General features: G+C 39.8%; 1 protein-coding gene across 1 annotated transcript in view; it reads right to left on the bottom strand.

Moving 5' to 3' along the window:
* Positions 1 to 7,882: 7,882 nt before the first annotated feature.
* Positions 7,883 to 21,389, bottom strand: part of LOC117152234 (nuclear pore complex protein DDB_G0274915-like) — a 28,561-nt gene continuing 15,054 nt past the window's right edge. Inside the window, exon 2 of the mRNA XM_033323252.1 lies at positions 7,883 to 8,427. Within this exon, the coding sequence (XP_033179143.1) occupies positions 7,883 to 8,427 (545 nt within the window). The remainder of the gene's footprint in view (positions 8,428 to 21,389) is intronic.

Raw genomic sequence — 21,389 nt, forward strand, 5'->3', positions numbered from 1 at the left:
CCACCTCGACGTCTATTTACGCAGACGATGCACCGTGTCACGCTGATCGGGCCGGCCGTCGGGCCGCGCGAACCACTTGCACATACCACGTTGCGTCCTCAAGGACGATATAACCGAGCAACCCTCTCGCTAGCGACGAAAGCTCTTCCCTCTTTTATTTTTCATCCATTGATTCACACCTGTCCTGCGACAGTTTCGTTTCGGGTCAAGCTCGTTCTGAGTAATTTGTTTCTCGCGTGCTGTCGTTCGGCCATGGTAGTGGCACAATGAATTTCTAAACGGTGCGACTAACGTCGTCGATCTTCTGTTGGATTTAATTGCTTGTCAACGTTGGAGTTTAGTAAATTGCGCGTCGGAATTTGGGTTATGTTTGTAAGAAGACTCGATAACTTTGAATATTAGTAAGGTAATGGGAAAAATACTTAAATAAATATGTATATCACGCGCTAATAGTTAACACGTATGGCGATAGCGTCACGTCGAGAGTTATCATGGTTTTAACCAACAATTCTGTTATGCAACGTTACGAGCAAAGTAATAAGTAGATAATACGTAACTCATAGTACTAAATCATAGAGTATGAAATACCTAGTGACTGTACGTGGAAGTGAATATAATACGACAAAAATGGTATACCATTTTGAATAGGTCGTTGAATAGGATGGCGGGAGAATCAATTCCTCTTTCGTAGAATCAATCGGATATATAAACTTTCTTTGAAAATTTCAGATATTTTCTATCGACTGTCGCTTCAGCGAGGTGCATATTTCGAATTTAACGCGTGCGAGCAAAGTTTGTTTGGCGCATTAGTCGCTTTTGCAGCGTATTGTTCGAAAGATATTATTCAACTCTGTGCTGATTACGAGACGACCGGTGTATTTACGCGAACGCGGCCTAAGTAGGATTTAGATTAAACTTTGGATCGTGTACTTGTAACGAGCAAACGCGATAACAATGTAGTTGCCGCTAAACAAAATTCAATGTGACTTTAATCAATGCACGCGTATTTGCAGCGAGTTTATGCACATCCTCTACGTAACGATGCAAGAAGTTAGAACTTAAATTAACTATTTTAATTCGACAAACACGTACATACATTTGCGACATTTTATTACTGAAAATACGCTGATGTATCGTAAAAGTGGCAGAAACATTGCTATTTACCCGAAGACTCAATGGAGCTGCTGACGCAGCAAACGGCTTGGTTACCGAGAATCGATCGTATAAAGCGCATCGCGCTACAATTAAAGCCACGTTATATATCCACACCGTAACGTGAAGTATACTTTAAGTATCTTATAAACCGTCTTTCAATAGAAATTTTTAGCCCAACTTCGCGCTGTTGCGAAACAAGATCGTTAATTTACACGCAATTAAAATCCGACATTGAAAATAAACGAACGTAAAGTTACGGATAGCCACCGATTATGGATAACGATTAAAACACAGCATTAAAAATGAAAGAACGCGAGAAAGACGAAGCGTGGTGGCACAGAGTGGAGAAAAGCTTCTGCCCGAAGCTCGTAGAATATCGACACGTTCCGTGGTACAAAACCGCGACACGAGCCAACGAATTAATCGTCGCGGCAAACGGGCCATTCGATAAACAAGAAACACGATGTAGACCAGCACTCTAAGCTCCCGGGAGACGGGAAAATTTAAGGTAACGTTAGTTGGCAAATTTAAGGCGACCGCATCGGCGTCTCGCTAACCATCCTGGTGTCGGTGTGTATTTATGGGAAGGATGCACCGTCACGTTAATCGGACCATACCGCGAGTCGATACACAGCAGAGTGCGCGGTGGCAGTCTTTACTCGTCGAGTAACGCGTTAGCTGCGGTTAATGTTTTCAGCCAAGTCTGAGAGTAGCTTTTTTATCGCTGCACGATCGATACTCGATCGATTGCAATTCGCCGACACGTGCAACTATGTAACGTCTCTTGCTACAATATGTTTAGTGCAAGAGATACGTATAACGAGCTTGTGAAATTAGTCAGGCCTGAAAGTACACGTGTTTGGGTCATCGAAACGGAGAGAGAGAGGATCAAAGGAGCGATGAACGTTTGAAAAGCATAACGTCGTGACTCTGAACTACGTGTTATCGGACGTCATTATGTCCATTAATGTTTTCCCAAGTTACGTTCGTCTTTGGTAATTTATATCGTATTTTACGAATATCAAGATTAGTGCCTTAAAATAGCTCCTAATAGTTTTCGTTAGCAGCTAGAAACATCGGCTCGCTGTTCGGGCTAATTTTTCTTTCAGGGATACAAGTGAACTTTTACTAGAGAAAATCATTACTACATGGTATAAAATAATAGAGTGTTAACACAGCGTGATTTTAATTGAAAATTGTAAGCAACAGTTCGAGATATCAAGTTATGAATAGAGTTTGCTAACTGAACACGCGTTCAGAACATGCGTATAGTCCTAGCTGTGATTAGATCGATCAATGTATTTGTTTAAAGCTTCAGTTCGTAAATTCGCTGCTTTGTCCAAAAGTAAGAAATAGATTTAAAAATCGTTGGAAAGAATTGAACGGAAACGCGGCTGAAATCTTGCAAAATTATTATTAATTAATCGGAAAATGAGTATCAATGGAAAGCGGCGTAACGTCGTTTGCCCCAAAGAACGGTTGGATAGATGCATCGAACGCGATGACATTAATTTGCGGGCAATCGGCTTGTTAACGGGTGTAATTTAACTTATTTAATATAACGCAACAGTGAGATATTGCATTCCAGCGCGCGCTGCTTGAACGTGGGTGGAACATTCCGTTGGTATTGATTCGCTATGATTCCAGAACATCTCGGGAAACTAGCAAACCGGTAGGGAAAACGGACGAGATAACGATATGTTCTCTGGAATATTATCGTCGACGATAAAACCGTAAAAGTACGATCATTTCCCTGGTAAAATCGTAGAAAAAGATGTACCTTGGAACAAGGAATAAAATTAGCAAATCCGTTCATTCCGAGATTCGCAGAAAACAACAGCCTTTAGGAAAATCTTGGTACGATAAATATTAAAGAAACAAATCGATCACAAAGTCTAATTAACTGGACAAACTATTAATTTGCAGATCGCACCCCTCTTTTCGTCCTGTTGATGAAACGATGCAAGCAAATGCAATCGCAAATGTTGTCCGACACCCGTGCATAAATCACTCTACTTATTGACATTCGATAACGGATCGATAAACCAGTTCACGCAACCGGGCACCTAGTACGAAATAAACGCATCAGTTAAAAGACATTCAGCGTATCTGTAGGTACATCAAACAAAACGACGCGAGTTGTATAAATATCGTTTTGCTTTTTCCTCCAGATACCGAGTGAATCAACTTGCATTCTATACTTTATATGTTTAAAGGCAATCAATGGAATTTATCACCCAAATATATAGAATCGAGGCTTTAAAATTAAATAGTTCAGGTAAAAATTTAACTCGAGCTCACTCGCAATTAGTAGTAAACTTTTATAGCTGGGAGAAAGTTGCAGAACGCAATTAATCGCATACGAAAAGAATGCAAAGTAAATAAATATTTTTACCAGAAGTCGAAATGTAAAAGCCTTATACGTACAACGTGGGATGGTTTCGAATGGAACGATTTATCGAGGTGTGACGTGAGATTAATAAATCATCAGGTAAGAAGATAAGCGTATTAGTTAATCGACCTCGCAGCGTGGCGAACGTCTATTCTCGTTTCTATCGAACATCAAAAATTCTTCGATCCACGTCCTAGCCGAAAACCATTTGTTACTAGTTCGAATTCGATTCGCTAGTACGGAATTCGGCCAACTTTAGAGTCACGGCTGTAATCTAATTTCATCACACGTACGCGATTTATATCGGCTTTAGAGTTGGAGAGTTTGTGGCTTCGAATCAGACAAACACAACCGAATGTAGATACGTTATTTCACGCGAAATTTCTTTTCGCATCTTATTTGCACTTATTCACTGCAATCGCGAAATCATAAAACAGAATCTTCTCTTTCCTCCTCAAGCGCGTTTCCATTGGTATTTTCAATTTTTCAAGGAAAAAGAGTATACGACGTTCTGTTGCAATTATTTTATTACAACGTATTATAAATAAATATCAAGTGCAGATTGAAATATGGACTGTTTATTACAGAACATGAAAAGTCTGTCGTAGTTAATTTATTTTATTCTATTCGTACCGTAAGCAATCGCGGAAGTGCTTAAATTTTCATTTCAGAATATCACAATGATACGTTGATCCAGGCTCGACGTCGATGTAATATGGAATTTATTATATTTCAAGTCCTTTGAGAATTTTGTTGAATATCAGCGAGCAACTAAGTTTCATCGCGCTATACTACAGTCAATTTATTATGTATACAAGTACTACGCTGCCGTTAATTTAACGATGAATTGGTATACACGTATTCCGTGTTGCGCTCAATATTTGCTCATAACTTTCCAATAAACGTTTATTGCGAAACATCATGTAACGGTTCTTTCCCATTTTCACTTATCGATTACATCTCTGCAATTTATGCAGAAAAATTTGAGACACGGAAAATTATATAAACACCCGATACAATCGAAAAAGTTTATACAGGCGTTGAAATAAGTTCGAAAGCCACTGTATGTAAAATCGAAGCGGAATCGCTCGGAGAATTGACCATCTCAAGCTTAACAGGAACGCGCCTCGTCTCATTGTCATGCACGTGGACGCTAATAATAGTGGCGACTACCGTTGGCAGAAAGACCATAGTCCGTGATTCCACGCGCGGTAGACTCGCGAACGAGCTTTTAATAAATGATCAGCCATCGTGTTGGCTGCGCGAGCCAGCAGACGAACTGAAGAACGAGGAATTCGCGTGCTTTATCGCGACCTTGCGAACTAGCGATTCGCGACATCACCGCCACTTTCTTATTTACTGCGAACGATTCTAGCCAGCAAATAGCCAGAACCATAGCCCGTAATACGAAATAGGATTGGCAAAAAAACCGATCAATTTAGCCACGATTCGGGAAGGTTCCGCTCGATGCATACTCGTTGGAAAGATCGGAGCGTATTTTCATCCGGGAGAAATCGTTAGCTCAGCAGCACGAAATGTCGACAGAAACGAGCAAGAAACCTTATGAGCTTCCGAACTGGTGGTGTCATGTCGGCGTAAAAACGGCCAACAGAAGCGACAAAAAGGAGAAAAAGCCCGGTGCTCGCTAATGGCCAGACAACGACCGCAGTTGGACACGGTATCGAGTCAAGGAAGTTTTACTGGCAGATCCAACAATTTCCTGTCGTCGATCGATACTCCTTACGATTTTTATCTACTGGAAATTTCAACTACCGAGAGAGTCATCTTACATAAGTATACTCTAGTTCATAAATACTAGGATAGTTATTAAAATATCATAATTCGATGCATGGACGAAGCAGAAATTTGTTTAAATTGTTGCAAGAATTATAGTATAACAAGTATAGCACGCCGTTTTTTAGAAACATAAACTGAGTTAGATCTATCCTGGCCTATTCCAACAAATACAGCAACAATGTTGCCGTTGCCGGATCAAAATGCAATTTATGCGAAACTAAAAAAGTTGATTCGAATCGATACATAGCAGGATGACGGTAGACGATCGGGACAAATCGAACTCGATCGAGCAATTTGCATCGGGAATGATTTTTTCTCTGCTCTCGTCAATGAGTCTGTATCCCGGATTCACGATCATTTACGATTAAGTTTTTATCGCCGATGGATTTTCGTGGTGGCGAGCTCCGAGGATGCCTCTCGCTTATCAAGCTTCCAGTCAATAACGCCGCGTTCAATCCCAACAAAACGTTTCTACTCGGTGCGTTCAAAACGTTCCTGCCCTGTTTGCGTGCATGGTAAAAGGCTTATCTGTTCGCTCGATGACTAAACGCACTTATAAACTGAAAAAGCGCTCTATGAAAAATCGAACAGGCGAACGCTGCAGTGGTGAGAATCCCCTGGGGAGCGGAACTTTTGTTGCCAGCTATGGGAATCTATCAAGGCGATTCCCATCGATCCAACTCTGTTATTTCGTCACTGTCCTTTTTGCAATTAATTCGATCGAAATCGACGGATTTATTTATTGCAGCGGGTTTTTAGCTTCTTACGGGATGGAAATAGAATACGGTAGTTTATGAATAAATAATACACATTAATCTGTGCCATTTCTCATGAATATTGTAACTATATAATCGCTAGCTGAGCATAAATACAGGCAATCCTAATCCTCCTACCAATGCTAAGTTAATCTATTTCGATTAAGGGTGGCAAAATTTGAGAACTGTTCTATATATGGCTGATTTCAATATCGCGTTACGCTAAATAGAAATTCGATTCACCTATCAAATATTATGACGAATCATATATACGTTATACATATATGTAAATCTATAGCTCTTTAAATTGCCCATAAATGTATAAATATTTATAATCAACTAACCATATACAATAGTTTGTACTCTCTCTCTCTCTCTCTCTCCCTCTCTCTCTCTCTCTCTCTCTCTCTCTCTTATGACTATGAATTCCCACAAGTTATCAGCTAACGTGATAATATGCAAGAAAACGAAAACGAAGACGAAAAGGAAATTGTGGCTGCTCCTCGAAACAACGTTGCCACTCTGTTTCCCATTACATGTGTAGGTTGGCTGCAACTAGTCGCAACAGGTGCACTCAATTCGCGACCCTTTACAACCTGACTGCCGTTGCAGGTATGTATACACAGAGAATTGAGGCTGTAAAGGACCGAAAACTACGACGGAAGATCTCCTGAAAAGCACATGGGTGTTTTTTCTGTCGGTTGATGCACGCGCCTACGGACATCCTCTCTTCCCGACCTGTTCTTTTCAACTTATGTATCTATTTATCTTTTCTTGTCGGTTCGCTGCACGTTCTCTCTAAACGAAATAGAAAGTCATTCCGGTTCCTCGGTTCATTTACAGTCGCACGTTTTGTTTCGGTTTGCCTTTCATTTAATTTTTAACCGTCGCGATCCTCCGGACCGCTCAACTTTCCCAAAGTATAATTCTCGATGGTCCGTACATTTCTCCGAAAAAAACGCAAACTCCACAAATGTTTCCCCGCTGGTTATTCCGTGTCTTCGGTGGTTTTACAGTCCACAATGAAAGTTCTCGCGAACAATGTACTTACACGCTTCGTTTGTAATTTCTAAATAAGATAGATGAAATTTAAAGAGAAGTAGCTTACCAGCGAAGATTACATCTACGATCAAATCGAGAAAAGAGACAGCTATACAGGATGCTTTTGGCTTGTCTGAAACAGAGGTAAATCAACATTCTTCCAATTATTTCAACAATTATACGTCAAAGAAGTACAAAAGTCGTATGGAAGAATATTACGTTCGCAAAAAAAGATTATATTCATCGCGTAATAGTTTGTAGCGACGTTCGACGACGGAACTTTCCGACGGCTTCGCGACACAAAGCACTATACCATCAAAGCGTAAGGCCGACATGCCTAAAGTACCATCGACATCCCTACGGTTCTTCCGCGGAATATTCGGAAGAATGCATACGCGGCAACCGTCGCGGACGTCTAACAACCGCGTGCGTAGTGGGGATGGATATCGAGGGCAACAAAGAAAAGAATCCGTTTTGTTTTGGACAAAAGATTCATTCCGTTTCGAACAGCAAAGTGCGAAGGATCTAGCGTAACAGCGAAGCAAATACATTCGAGAAGCGTGATAGTTGATTGTTGATCGTTGACTGTTGGCTGTTGACTGTTGACTGTTGGCTGTTGATTGTTGACTGTTGATTGTTGACTGTTGATTGTTGACTGTTGATTGTTGACTGTTGATTGTTGACTGTTGATTGCTGACTATTGATTGTTGATTTTTGATTGTTGACTGTTGACTGTTAATTGTTAATTGTTGATTGTTGATTGTTGACTGTTGACTGTTGATTGTTGACTGTTGATTGTTGACTGTTGATTGTTGACTGTTGATTGTTGACTGTTGATTGTTGACTGTTGATTGTTGACTGTTGATTGTTGACTGTTGATTGTTGACTGTTGATTGTTGACTGTTGATTGTTGACTGTTGATTGTTGACTGTTGATTGTTGACTGTTGATTGTTGACTGTTGATTGTTGACTGTTGATTGTTGACTGTTGATTGTTGACTGTTGATTGTTGACTGTTGATTGTTGACTGTTGATTGTTGACTGTTGATTGTTGACTGTTGATTGTTGACTGTTGATTGTTGACTGTTGATTGTTGACTGTTGATTGTTGACTGTTGATTGTTGACTGTTGACTGTTGATTGTTGACTGTTGACTGTTGACTGTTGACTGTTGATTGTTGACTGTTGATTGTTAAATAAACCTTTTTTGTTAAACATCGAGAGTATTTCTTGAACACTTACATCCAACACCACCTCAGTTGCGACAGATGTAGGAAAAGGTGATTCATCTAGGAATAAAATTAAAAAACCTGAATTCGATAAAGTTCAACGCAGGAAAGTCACAGTAATCTCAAGATTAACGTAGTTGCTCCTACATTTAAGAACGCGGTAACTTGACGATTAAAAAAATTAAAGATAGTTTTCAATCTTTTCACGGAATATTTTGCGTCGTATTCGAGATATTTGCGGAAATCATCGAATATACCGTTATACGTTTCCTATCGCGACCTCAGGATTACCTCAACCCTCCCATAGAAACTGTCTGCATCCTGAAAACGGATAATCGAAAAAGCGTAGGACGGGAGAAGTCGAAGGGTGGTCTCCCCAGTCTGCGATGGGGTGAGAAAATTGAACGAGGGCTGCAGGTAGGACGAGGCAGCCTGGAATACCTCGTAGATCACGCGTATTCTTACGTTCGCACGCGTGCCGGCAATTCCGTGATTCGTTGGTTACACGATGGCCGAGCATTGTTGCGTGCTAATTTACGGACCAATTAATTAGCGCCACGGAGCTCAGATATTCCTGGCTCCCCGGAACGCGTCGCTCGAATCACCCTCTGCCCCTCTCTGTTCCCTCGTTTTCTAAGCCCCTCGCCCTTCTTCCCCTCGCGAAAGCATTCGTCCGACTTCGCAGCTGTATTGTGCTAACTCCGAGCGTGTTCTCCTTCTGACGCGCGATCTCTTCATTTACGATAGCTTCGATAGAAATAGATGGTGGATTTAATCGTCTCGAGATGCACAAGGATCACGGGGCCAAGTCACTAGCGGGTAATCAAGACGCGAACGTAACGTTTCTCCAATCGAGAAAACGATTCTAGAATTCGTGCGTGTTAGTCCGAACTGGATTTTGCACGGAGCAATGTCATTTCCGTGCGTTCGTTCGTTTTAATTTTACTTAGATGGGACGCTGTTGCTTTCACTATGATACATTTCAAACATCACGTTCCTTATATTTATCTTTCACGAGCTCGAATCAGTCCTTTATCCCTTTATCTATGGAAGCTATCGCGCGCGACGCTATTAAAGAACTGGTCGTACAATCGTACTGTAAAAGAAACGATTGTCACTAAGAAGTACTGAGAACCTTTGTCATAACGCAGCCGCTCGTCATGACATTCAAAGGTTCGACTCAGACAGCTTGCAGAGGCGTGGTGTAATTTTTACAACAGAGGGTAAGAATGTTGATGTTCCTTGGTGGAAAAAAGCGACACACGTGCGCGTCGGTGGATGCTCGCGAACGTTATAGATGACAGTGTCAGCGACAGAGGGTCGACACGGCAGACAGGACAACGCGGTGTCAGTGTCCGGGGGTGCAGAGTGTAGGAGACAACGAATAATTCATCCCTTTCTGCCGCCCCTCTGCAGAGATGCGTCGCACATGTCGTCGCTGCACACCAAATATCACGATTCTGCTGCATTCGCCTCGCGAAACATAATCTTTCAACTACACGGTCATTCGTTCAAGCACTATGAACGCATTTCCTCGATCAACTTATTCTGAATCACGTATACAAGACAGGTGTTTCGAACGCTCGATCGTTCCATAAATTCATTCCATTCTACGGAACTTGGAAATAAATATTTCTATGTACAAAGGCGCAAACTATTTCAACATTCGCACTAAAACTTCTACCTATCTATCTATCTATCTATCTATAAATATACATAGATAGATAGATAGATAAATAAAATATATAGAATAAAATCCTATAATATACCGTACCGTATATATATATATACAGGGTGATTGGTAACTGGTGGTAAAAGCGGAAAGGGGGTGATTCTACGCGAAAAAAGAAGTCGAAAATATAGAATAAAAATTTTTGGTTTGAGGCTTTGTTTTCGACTTTGAATTTTCGCTCGGTACGCGTGCGGTACGTTATAACGGATCTCACTGTAGATCGTTGTCTCGATGGAAAAATTAAAAAAAAAATTTTTAAAAAATGTTTGTTCTATATTTTCGACTTCTTTTTTCGCGTAGAATTACCCCCTTTCCGCTTTTACCACCAGTTACCAATCACCCTGTATATATATATATACGGTACGGTATATTATAGGATTTTATTCTATATATTTTATTTATCTATCTATCTATCTATGTATATTTATAGATAGATAGATAGATAGATAGGTAGAAGTTTTAGTGCGAATGTTGAAATAGTTTGCGCCTATAGGATTTTATAATTATTTATTTAAAATGGATTAAACAGGAAACCATGGTTTTTTAACGTAAACTAAATACAATAATGTGTTATAATTAAGACAAGTAAATAGTTAATTTACAACTCTCGTCACCACGATTCCAACTCTCTCTGGTCACGCGGACCACAACGCTGACTTCTCAACTCGCACTGACTGTTAATTCGTCTTTCTCCCTTACCATCCCTTTGTCTTTTCTCATAGCCCCATCACGTACGTGTTCCGCAACCGTCGGTGGCTATAATCACGTAGGCCTTTTTTCCGCGTAACTATTCGACTGAAAGACCGACGACAGGTTGATGGGTCTGTCGGCACTTAGGATTTCTCGCAATACTACATTTGTCCACAATACTACAATATATATAGTGTGTTATATGAAATCTTTCGAAATCTCATTAGCCTTGTATCGAGACACGTCTGAAATCAAAGGTTCGAAAACTTTGTTCAGCCAGTGTACATTTTGAATGAATGTCAAAACAAGCGCTCCAAAAGTCTAAAAGATAGCTAGCCTATATAGTAATTGGTAGAGATACATTGGTAGATACTTGATCACGTTTTAGGATGGGCAGATTAATTTCTGACAGTCGCGTCACGACTGATCGTCACTCAAAAGTGCGAGCAAATAGGCGGAAGATAACGATAACGTCCGCGCCAATAACGACGCGACGGTCAGCTATGATTATTAATCATGTGCAGGTTGCGCGTGCGAGTGTCAGCGGTGCGTGGGGAGGCCTGACTAATCGTTCCGCCATTGCGGAATAATATACCCATGGTGGTGGACCGTTGTTTTGCTCCTGTGGTTCTACAGTTTAGACTCTCTACTAGACTCGTGTACTTTGTTTTTGCATCACGCGTTACATTCTAAACTAGCGATTTCCATCAGTAATGATTTTACAAAGGAATATCGTAATCTGGTACCTTATACAAGAAAAAGGTACACGCTGCTAAATAAGTCTTATTTCACTCGAAAGATTAAAATTCTATTCGAATTTCGTAGCAATGTTTATTCGAGATTATCAATGAGATTAAATTCAATAACTGTAATAGGTTATCCTGATTTACTGTTGGAAGCTTCAGATGCTAGGCTGTTTGCGGTTGCGCGAAAACGGGACGAGCAGATCTTCCGGGTAGGATATTTTGCGGGGGAGTACGAAATCCTCCAGTAAACCAACGGAATCCTACCGGCTGCTGGCTTTACCTTGCTACGGTCTCGCGCTAATGCAGCAATAAACATGCATCTATCTGAAGCACGAGCGAAGTCACGGCTCCGCCAGACGAGAACAAGCCTACGAAGAATAATATGCATCAACGGAAATATAGTAAAGACGTAGCCGCTAGAGTTTCCATGCTGAAACGCATCCGTGCTTACACACGAGCAACCGAAGATATGAATATTCTAGAATGCAACGGATTCAGTAACATTGTTTTTACTCGTTTTAGCTTTGAAAAATTTAAGAATCAATATCCTTTAGCTCTTGACACGGAGAAGTAATAAAATTATTGCTATAAAAAATTGAATTTTTCTATGATACAGTGAGAACAAGGTGAGGTACAAGACGTCCACGTGTAAGAGCTACAAAATAATTTACAATGAGTTAGGGCAGCGTTTGCGCCATAAAGAGAGCTTAGCGTCGAGAAAAATAGTTGTTGCTTAGTCTTTGAGGTACACTGTACACTAGTAATACTGCGAGAACAGACAGGGTGAGAAGAAAATCGTAACAGAGTACATACTTGCTGCTTTAGAAAATAATTATAATTGCTTCAATATATATGTATGTTTTACGTAGAAATTATTTCTACGAGATAAAGCGATGAATTGGTTGGAGTGGATCGATTTAACCAACAGATAAACATTTTACAAATTTAAGTGAGAGAAATGGGAATGCAATTTGCGTTCTGGAATATTTTGTCCAGATCATAAAATCTATTAACTTCAATCTCGAAATAGCCGCTTGAATTCCGTTTCGAATTAAATATTTTTTTAACCAATTCACAGTTTGATTTTGCTTTGTAGATTGTAATCTAAATAGAAACTGAAACTACGCTGAAATTGCAACGACTGATTACAAAACACGGACGAAAGAAGCGATAATGAAATCGATGAAACAAATCTGCTATAATCGTATTACACTTTTACGAGTGTCAATATAGATTCTTGTAAACTACATTAAATCTTGTATTCAGGTCATCGAATAATAGATTCCCGGTTGATTCGTTAAAAAAAAAATCTGTCCTTTTTTTTTAAGAACAACGAAAATAAGTTTGCCCGACAGTATTTTTGTTCCGACTGGGAGCACGCGTACGTGGCGCACAATACGGAAAGGAAGTTAATTACTCCTCGCTCTCATTTCGATTTTTTGAATAGCCAGCTGCTCAACAAAAGGGGAGAAAAGACATCGCGTCGCAGCGAAAAAATAGGTTGCGTCGTGAAGGGCCTGTTTTGAAATATTTTATAGTTACTTTTCTTCCCCCTTTCTCTCTCTCTGCAACTGAAATTTTTAAAACCTCGAGTTTCCAAAGTTTAATACAAGCGTATGTATGTTACGCTTCTTCTCTTTTTCCTACCTAATCTGTATCTCGTTTTGGCAAATATTTATTTGTCAGTTGCATGAATTAACCCTTAAATTAACAGGATTTCTTAGCAAACAATGTCACTGTATTACTTCTTTGTTTGAAAGATAAAGTTGCGCGATAACTGTAAGCTTAAAAGGATACAATCGTTCCGAACACCGAGAATGATATTGAAAAATTTGAGTTATCTATAGAATACGTTTAACAAATCAATTGAATATTGGATACGTTCTACATGAATACGTTTGACGTACTATGCACTGAAGAGTTAAGGAAAAATATGAAACATTTTCAAACCAATGAACAATACGTGCTCCGATATCAATAGCAATCTCGAGACACTTTTCGTTCACTTTCCAAGTATCATATCTGCGGGGGGACAGGTCTGCAGTCGTTTTGGAACAAAAGAATGAAACGAGGAACGGTTGATTACGACGAGCGATTAAATTTTTCATTATCGAAGAAATTCTGCACCGTCAGAAATAAGTAATAATCGACAGATCGCTGCGTCCGCTCGCTTCTTGTTTCTCCATGCGACGTAAATCTCGATCGCGAGTAATATCGGCAAAGTCAAAGGTATTTTCAAAAATATCTCCACTCCGCACGCTGCGAAGGATTCTTGTTTGCTTAACATGCTATACCCCTTCGCGTATTTCGTCCGAACTCGAGCTTCCAACAGGGTAGATTTTTAAATATTTTTGCTTCTTTCGTTGTGTGTTTTTTCTCGTGTTTTTCTGCTTTCGGAACGTTTCACCGTTTCCCGCAACTTTAGCATTAAAACGTAAAAATAAAAAGAGTAGAATTTTTCGAGGAAAAAGAATTTGTCTGCAACTGCCGTCACGTTTCTGGGAATATCTCGTCGCATTTCATTGATGAGGATGGGACAAAGCTTCAAACTCATATTTATTCGCCGTCTGCTTTCTTTCTCGAGATCCTCGTAGCCAAAGCATTCTGCCATTTTAATCTTAGCGCGACGCGCGAGCCGGAAGGACACGCTTCGCTTTGTACGCGAATTACATACGGACCACGTGCTTATTTTAAAAGATTGTCGTCCCCAGACTTCTTTAATCTCGGGATTCTCCTGCAACGAAAAGTCATAGAAAAGGACAGATTCTCACCCCTAAATCAAACTCGCATATACATCCCTGTTTACAAGTATCAGGCCATTCAGAGAAAAAGAAGAAGCAGTCGTTAGGAAATGATTAAACCAAGTTTGGAATGTTAGATGTGAGGGGAATGAGCTTATTACTAGACTACGGACGTTTATACGTTTATGTGAAATTTAAGGACGCAAATATCTACGGAATGCAAATCATACGCGCAAAATATATAAAATATTTAAAGTACTATATTTGTAATAATATCTAGTTATCTACCTACGCTCGTAAAAATATGGATTAACGTATGGATAAATATCGGCGCAACAGCCCGCATGATTTAATAGATAAATTGAAAAAGATCTCAACACGAATCCAAAACGAGGAGCGAAACCTTGGTGACAATGAAAAATGGAAACAAAGGTTCTCCGTGGGAAGGTATTCCCCTCGGATAAAGCGCATCGTCGAAATCACAAAGAAACCTGAGCGACAGGATCGAAAACGGGGAGTTAATTTTCCCGCAGGATCACGACCGTGCAAAACGGAATGAATGTCAGAGAAAGGGTGGCTCTGGTTCAATTATTACGGAACGATAGAAACGGATTATCACGCTCGATTTCGCCGTTTCTGTATTAAGCGACAAGTCGCCGGCGAGTCAACGCTGCGTCCGACAACCGTGTAATTCGTCTACCACGAAAAATCATCTCCGCGGAAAAAATGTCATGGCTCCCGCGGCGCGGAAAGACCAAGGAACACGAGGGAAAAAGTCTCCTTTCGACGAACTACGATTTTTCGCAGTTACAGCTCACCAAAGGATCGATATACGATGGCTCGCAAAAGTATTTGTATCTATTACCATAAACTTTACTATACATTATTTCGTAGATTATAGAAAACGGTTAAAAATTTCATTAGCACCGTAATGATCGTGTTGGTAAAATTTGAGATCAATGTGGATCTCGTTACAGTGCCAATAAAGTTTCAAAACGTCTCGCTTAAGGCACGTAACGTATTCGTGAAATATTTTTTCATTTCTGTGAATTTGTGGAATTAAAATAGTACTTCTCCGTCGTAATACCGTTACATTACTAATTACGGGCTGATCGTAAATTTGCTAGGAATACGAGCAAGGCATATTGACTAACATCTGGAATTAATCTACCGAAAAGGTCCGACGGTTTGCGAATAGTCTGTTTCCGGAAGTTAATATAAGTCATGAAGTACGGTCCATTTCGTAGAGACGAGCCACCTGCGGCACTCACGGAATCCCAACTGAACGTAGTTTTCATAAAAACAACTTCCATTCCCGTATCCAAAGGAAACGAAATTATATTACATCATCCCGCTATGAAGAAACGATTGCACTTATTACAAGTAAGATAAGTGTTTTATTTTGTTCTTTTTTTTCTTTTTTTTTTTTCATGCAACTGAAATTGCGTCTGATCTTTAAATTCGTTCAGACAATAGAGGTTCAGCTTTCAGTTCGTACATCTGAATCTGAACAGTGTAGCTTGTAGGTAGAAACGAGATTCTACTGTGTGTACACGAAGCGTATTCACGTAAGATTTTCATAAAAGAGCCGAGGTTGAGCGAAAAATGGCGAAAAGAGGAAAACGTCCTCGCAATTCGGCCATTTCGCAGATTTCGCTGGACGAATTCTCGACTCGTGCTCGAAAGAGCTGGCCGTTAGAAATGACCGAAGCATTATTTCTGTTCGGGATACCCGTTGACCCGTATTCCTATTCGCAAAGTCAACGGCAGACCAGCGTTCCTTTCGTCGATACTAGAATTTCTTGGCAGCGCTTTTCTTCCTGGCCGCACGGGTCGCTCGATAATCTCGAAAAAAAGCGCGACTCTGCTCGAGACGGCCGCTCTCGCATGGCTGATTAACTCGATATCCGAACGTATCGAGTCGGCAACGCGAAAGTCGTTGTGATCCACGAAATAGTAGCCACTTTACGTGTCAGTAAACTCCAAGAGAACGTTTATCGACTGGCTATAATAGTCGGCTGTGCCTGGAAAAAATTTGAAAATGGAAGCATCGAGGGTACAATGGAACCTTTTGTCTAAGCGTTTTATTAAGAGACAGAGCGTACTAATCGATTTGAGTTCCAGGAAAACATAATCTCAAATGGACGTTCCATTAAAGAAAATACGGAAGACTTGAAAGAAATCTTGGCGCCAGTAAAACACATAACTGGACACGCTTTAGACTCCCGCGTATCGAATTACAGCTGATTTGATCCATTAAAGGTCAGCGTTAACGCAACATTTCATTTGCAATTCTTTTTCAATCAGTTAAATTATTGAATTCTCTCATCGTTGAGAGAATGGAAGATTTAAAAAGGAAGCGCAAAGGAATGAAGAAGAAATTTCTATCGAGATGTATTAGTGATTCAGAACAAGACTCGGACCGACTTCCGGTGAAGAGCAGGCGAAGTATGGAACGTGTGAGCGGAAGAAAAAAGCGAAGAAAAAGTGTGAAAAAAAAACAAAATAGCAGAATAGAGGTCGAAGAAGACTCGGGTCAATAGCAAATTTTTAAAAACGTGAATTAAAAACTGAAGAGAGGTATTTAGTGCTACCTACGGTAACTTAAATACATTCAATGCTCTGATGGAGAAGCTACATCTGGATAACGAATGAAATTTTATTGGAAAAGAATCGGACTCGCTCGTCCATCGCAAACATCGTCAATTTTGTTGTAGAAGGCGCGGGAAAGTACGATGCCTTGAACAAAAGGTGAATCGAGTAATCGATAAAATTCTCTTAGCAGTTTCAACGTAACGCCGTAAAAGAGTCTAGGTACTCTTACCGCTGCAGCGTCGGTTCTGAATAATTCAGGGCATATATTTTCTTTTTTCGTTTTTGCTTCTTTCGTCTTCTTCTTTTCTCTTTTCTTTTTTTTTTTTAATATGGTTCATTATCGTGCGCACGAACGATGTAATTGAATTAAAAAGGAATGCCACCGATTATTCACCGTAGAAGGAAAAAAAGATATGAAAGTTCTTTAAAACGCGTATCGATCTAACTCGCGCAGTTTAATTAAGAACGTGCGCGCGGTTTGTCCGCGAGACGAGCGTTTTAATTCGTCCGAGCCGTTTGACGCATTTTTCGGTTGTTGTTCAAACCAAAGCTTTTATCGAAGCGCGGAGAAAATAAGAAATATGTCATGCTAAAACATTAAGATCTTGGAATTTCCTTCGAACGGAACAGTAAGTGTTCACCGAATAATCAGCTCGGCGATCTCTGATATCGTACGTGATCGAGGGAACGTGGCAAATTCGAAAAGCTTGATGGAATAGCGTAACATAAATAAATCATCGTGAAGAAACGAACCGCTGCCGTTAGTTTCACTCGAAGCAAATAAAAATGATTATTTCGCCGACTGAATATTTGTTACCGGAGTCTGTGTTAACCGTAGCTATTATTGTTCCAAAGTAATCGATACCTACACGAACTGGACTGATACATCAATACCATTATCGTATGAAATGATCACTGGCGCGTCATGTGCAAAATCAAAGTCAATCTGTCGAGCATAATGTCGACCAGCGAAATATCTGTGCGGCTTTTCATTCCGATTTCGATCGGATAAACAATAACAACCAAAATTCGGCGACGACGCGCTGCGATTATCTATTATATACATATATATATATATATATATATATGATTCTGCTGCTTAATCAATGTCATTCACATCGATGATACAATAAATCGATTAAACATGTTTGCTCCATACGACGAGAATCTGTATAGTACCAATTTCAATGCGAATACGTAAAACTCAAAAAATTGTAGAACAACGTGGGAAAATCTTACAATATAAAAATAGGTAGCTATGATATAAAAATTATTCGTTAATATACAGCACTGCAAGTTATGAAATTTTGTATTCAAAAATTGTCTAATCGAGTCTATTTGGGTGTTGGTTGTATCTTGTCGTCATCGACTGCAAAAGACATCCAATGTTAGTCGAAGTTTAGTTTGAATTAGACGCTAGATAATTTATAAGCGTAGGTAGGTTTTCTTGTGGAAAGGACAACTTACCGCGGGGAAGGATCGGCTCGCAAGAACCTTCATTCTCGAAGAGAAATTACAGGAGTAGTTCGAAGCTGTTACTAGCGATCTATCAGAGCGCACAACGCCGACTACACTCCACTTCCCTATAGATATTACATGTGCACGTATCTACTTGCAGTTATCTCTGCCAGTGAATGTCATCCGACAGGAAGGTAATCCATAATCAGGCAATGCCTATATCCACTTGGCTACCTAATACCTAATAGATCCCGCTCGAAGTAGATAGCCTGTGAATTACAGGCAGAATGAGTATGCAGAGACGTGTGCATGTCAGCCGGTGTTTCGTCGGGTAAAACTAGGTGAATCGGGTGGAACTACCCGGCAATCTAGTCGAACTGTTCCGCTGGAAATAAACTCTAACCTTCGCAGTCTGTGAGCTGCCACGAATTTAAGGATAATCGCATCAAATTCTCGGCAATATTCTATCCTACAACCCCCGTTCACAACGCGTGTTTGAACGTCTTTTATGCAAAACACCATATTCGATCTAAATAGATTGCCAGGAAAACGGTCGATTGATGAGAATGTTGTGTAATATGGCTACAAAGTATTCAATAGCTTTATGAGTTGCCCACAAATTGTCGAACTTCGAATTGTTCAATTCGTTCGTTTCTGTGAGAAATCTGCGATATTATGGTCTCCTGCATGCGAACCCACATAAAACAACGTATGGGTAGCATACTGGTGTCAACCGTATAGTATAAAACTTCACTAGTGCCTATTCTTCAAGTCGATACTGTTCCTCCATCCAACCGTTTAAAATTAAGAACTAGTTGTGTCGTATCTTATTCAGTTTACATCAGCTTGTAAGCTATTGTTTGTCGGTATGTAGCTTCGTAAATTTAATTTGCATGTATTTCTCATATTACGCGTGCTTACATGGCTACTGTAAGCAATGGGTTAGTCTTTTTCTCTGTAAATAAATAAATAACATATAGCATAACATAACAATGTAATATACATAAAAGCTGTTTGCGAGAGTTATAGAGTGAAATAATTACATATACGTTGACTTCATAATTTCCTAATTTAAAAATCATTGAAAAAGTTTAAAACGAGTTAAGTGGAAAATTTTGATCCAAGTTTGAATCACGTACTTTATAAGAGATTTAATAATATACGTGAAACGTTAATTAATCGGATGGAAATTCTAGAGTAAGAAAAAAGTAAAAGAAACGATATCGTTTCCAAGGTTTTCTGTTAAAAACTCGATTTCCCTTATTCCGAAAGGTGAGACGCACAAGGCGCAGTGGTCGTGCCTAATCTTCCACCAAGGTGCACAAGCCAAGAAACTACCTTCGTTGAAGCTCACGAACTGCAAACAAGCTCTGATGCACCGTAAGTATTCCTCGCAGACAATGGGGAAGATCGAAGGAACGAGATGGGGGAAAAAGGGATGGATTGTGAGACTATTTTGCATCGAGAAGGTCCGTAAAATCAGTCGTAAAAATCGTCTACGGAGGTAAAATTTGCACACAAATAGTACAATGCGTTTTTATGACTCGGTGTTTATAGATGATCTGCACGCAATGCGATGAAAAGCAAAAAATACTGGGGTATTTTAATCTTTCTCTATTTCGAACACGTATTTGATCCTACGTGGGCGATCGGATTAATATCTAAAAGTTTTCCAATAAGTTTCAATATAAAAATGTCCAAAGATTTAGATTTTGCAGTGATCTTGCGTTAGATTTATAGGACGATAAAGAATCGTTAAAAGAAACGTAAAGAAATGGTAGTCACTTGGCTGCACAGGGGTTAAATCGTACAAACAGACGATGAACGTTGAAGAAAGAAGTAAGAAGTTTACTCAACTTCAACATTAACCTAAAGAATCGCCAAGTTGCTCGGTCGTTGCGAAAATTCTGCGCGCGAAAATATCTTTTTGCCAGACCGTAAAAAAGTCTTCCTCGTCGTGGTAATAAAATCTTTCTCTGTCTGGCGACGTATAATGAGCGTACCTTGCAGGAAGTAAAGCAAGGGTGGCCAGATGACACGAGGGTTAGATTTAACTGGGCCCGGAGATAAAGAGAACGGTTTTATCTTCGCGCGTGATTAAGCCACGCGGCAGTATATCATCGATTATATACTCGTTAGCCTAAGTGGCAACCCCCTTTTCCTCCGATACGCTTTTCCTTCGACTTGCTCACGTGGAAAGATAACCGGTGCCGTTTTCTTCGCACCGAAGAATCCCCCATATTATATTCGGATTTATGGACTGTCATTTCGACATCATTGATAAATAATCGACGCTGATGCAACGAGGCAACGGTCTGTGAATTAATTCGCGAATTAACGAAACTCTAAGAGACCAAGTTGTTTCGAACGACGAAAACTTTGAATTGATTCCTTTCGACTTGCTTTCAAGAAGATAAAACTTGTAGCTACTGTTCGCTAAATAACAAGTAAATAAATAAAATAGTGATGTAGGACTAATCCAGGCTCCAGCGATAATTTTATTCACAATTCGTGTCAAGTCTACCGCGATAATTATTACGTAGAACTGTAAAAATTCGTTCCTATATTTAGGAAGTTGTCTAGGAGAGTCTGATGTGAGAGTCACATGATTAAGAAGCTTAATGAACTACGCGAAAGACGTTATCGTGTAGGAGTAATGCAATGAAAGATCGCGTCTCTTAAATTTTACGGAAACACGGAATCCATTAAAGTTTCAGACGTCGAGATTCCGTGTCTAAAGTTGGTCGTAAAGTTGGCTGTTAGTCCATCTTTAATCGAAACTTTAACGCTCCTCTTTTCCTCCTGTCCTTCCCGTAATCAACTAATAAATAAATCCGACGAGCGGGAATATCTTCCAATCAAAGATACCAATAACCAAAGCATCCATATTAATCGATTAACCGACTACATAGATACAACTATTTAAAACCTGGAATACTTCTATTCGTCTACTAAATATTTTCAATCGAACGAAGAGAAACAAAAATGATACAAAAAATAATAAAACTTCGGCTTTCTTGAATGTTTCGAAATGGTAGATAGATACGAAGTTTTAACTAA

This window comes from Bombus impatiens, unplaced genomic scaffold (assembly GCF_000188095.3).
Source record: "Bombus impatiens unplaced genomic scaffold, BIMP_2.2 scf_0872, whole genome shotgun sequence".
Lineage (NCBI taxonomy): Eukaryota > Metazoa > Arthropoda > Insecta > Hymenoptera > Apidae > Bombus > Bombus impatiens.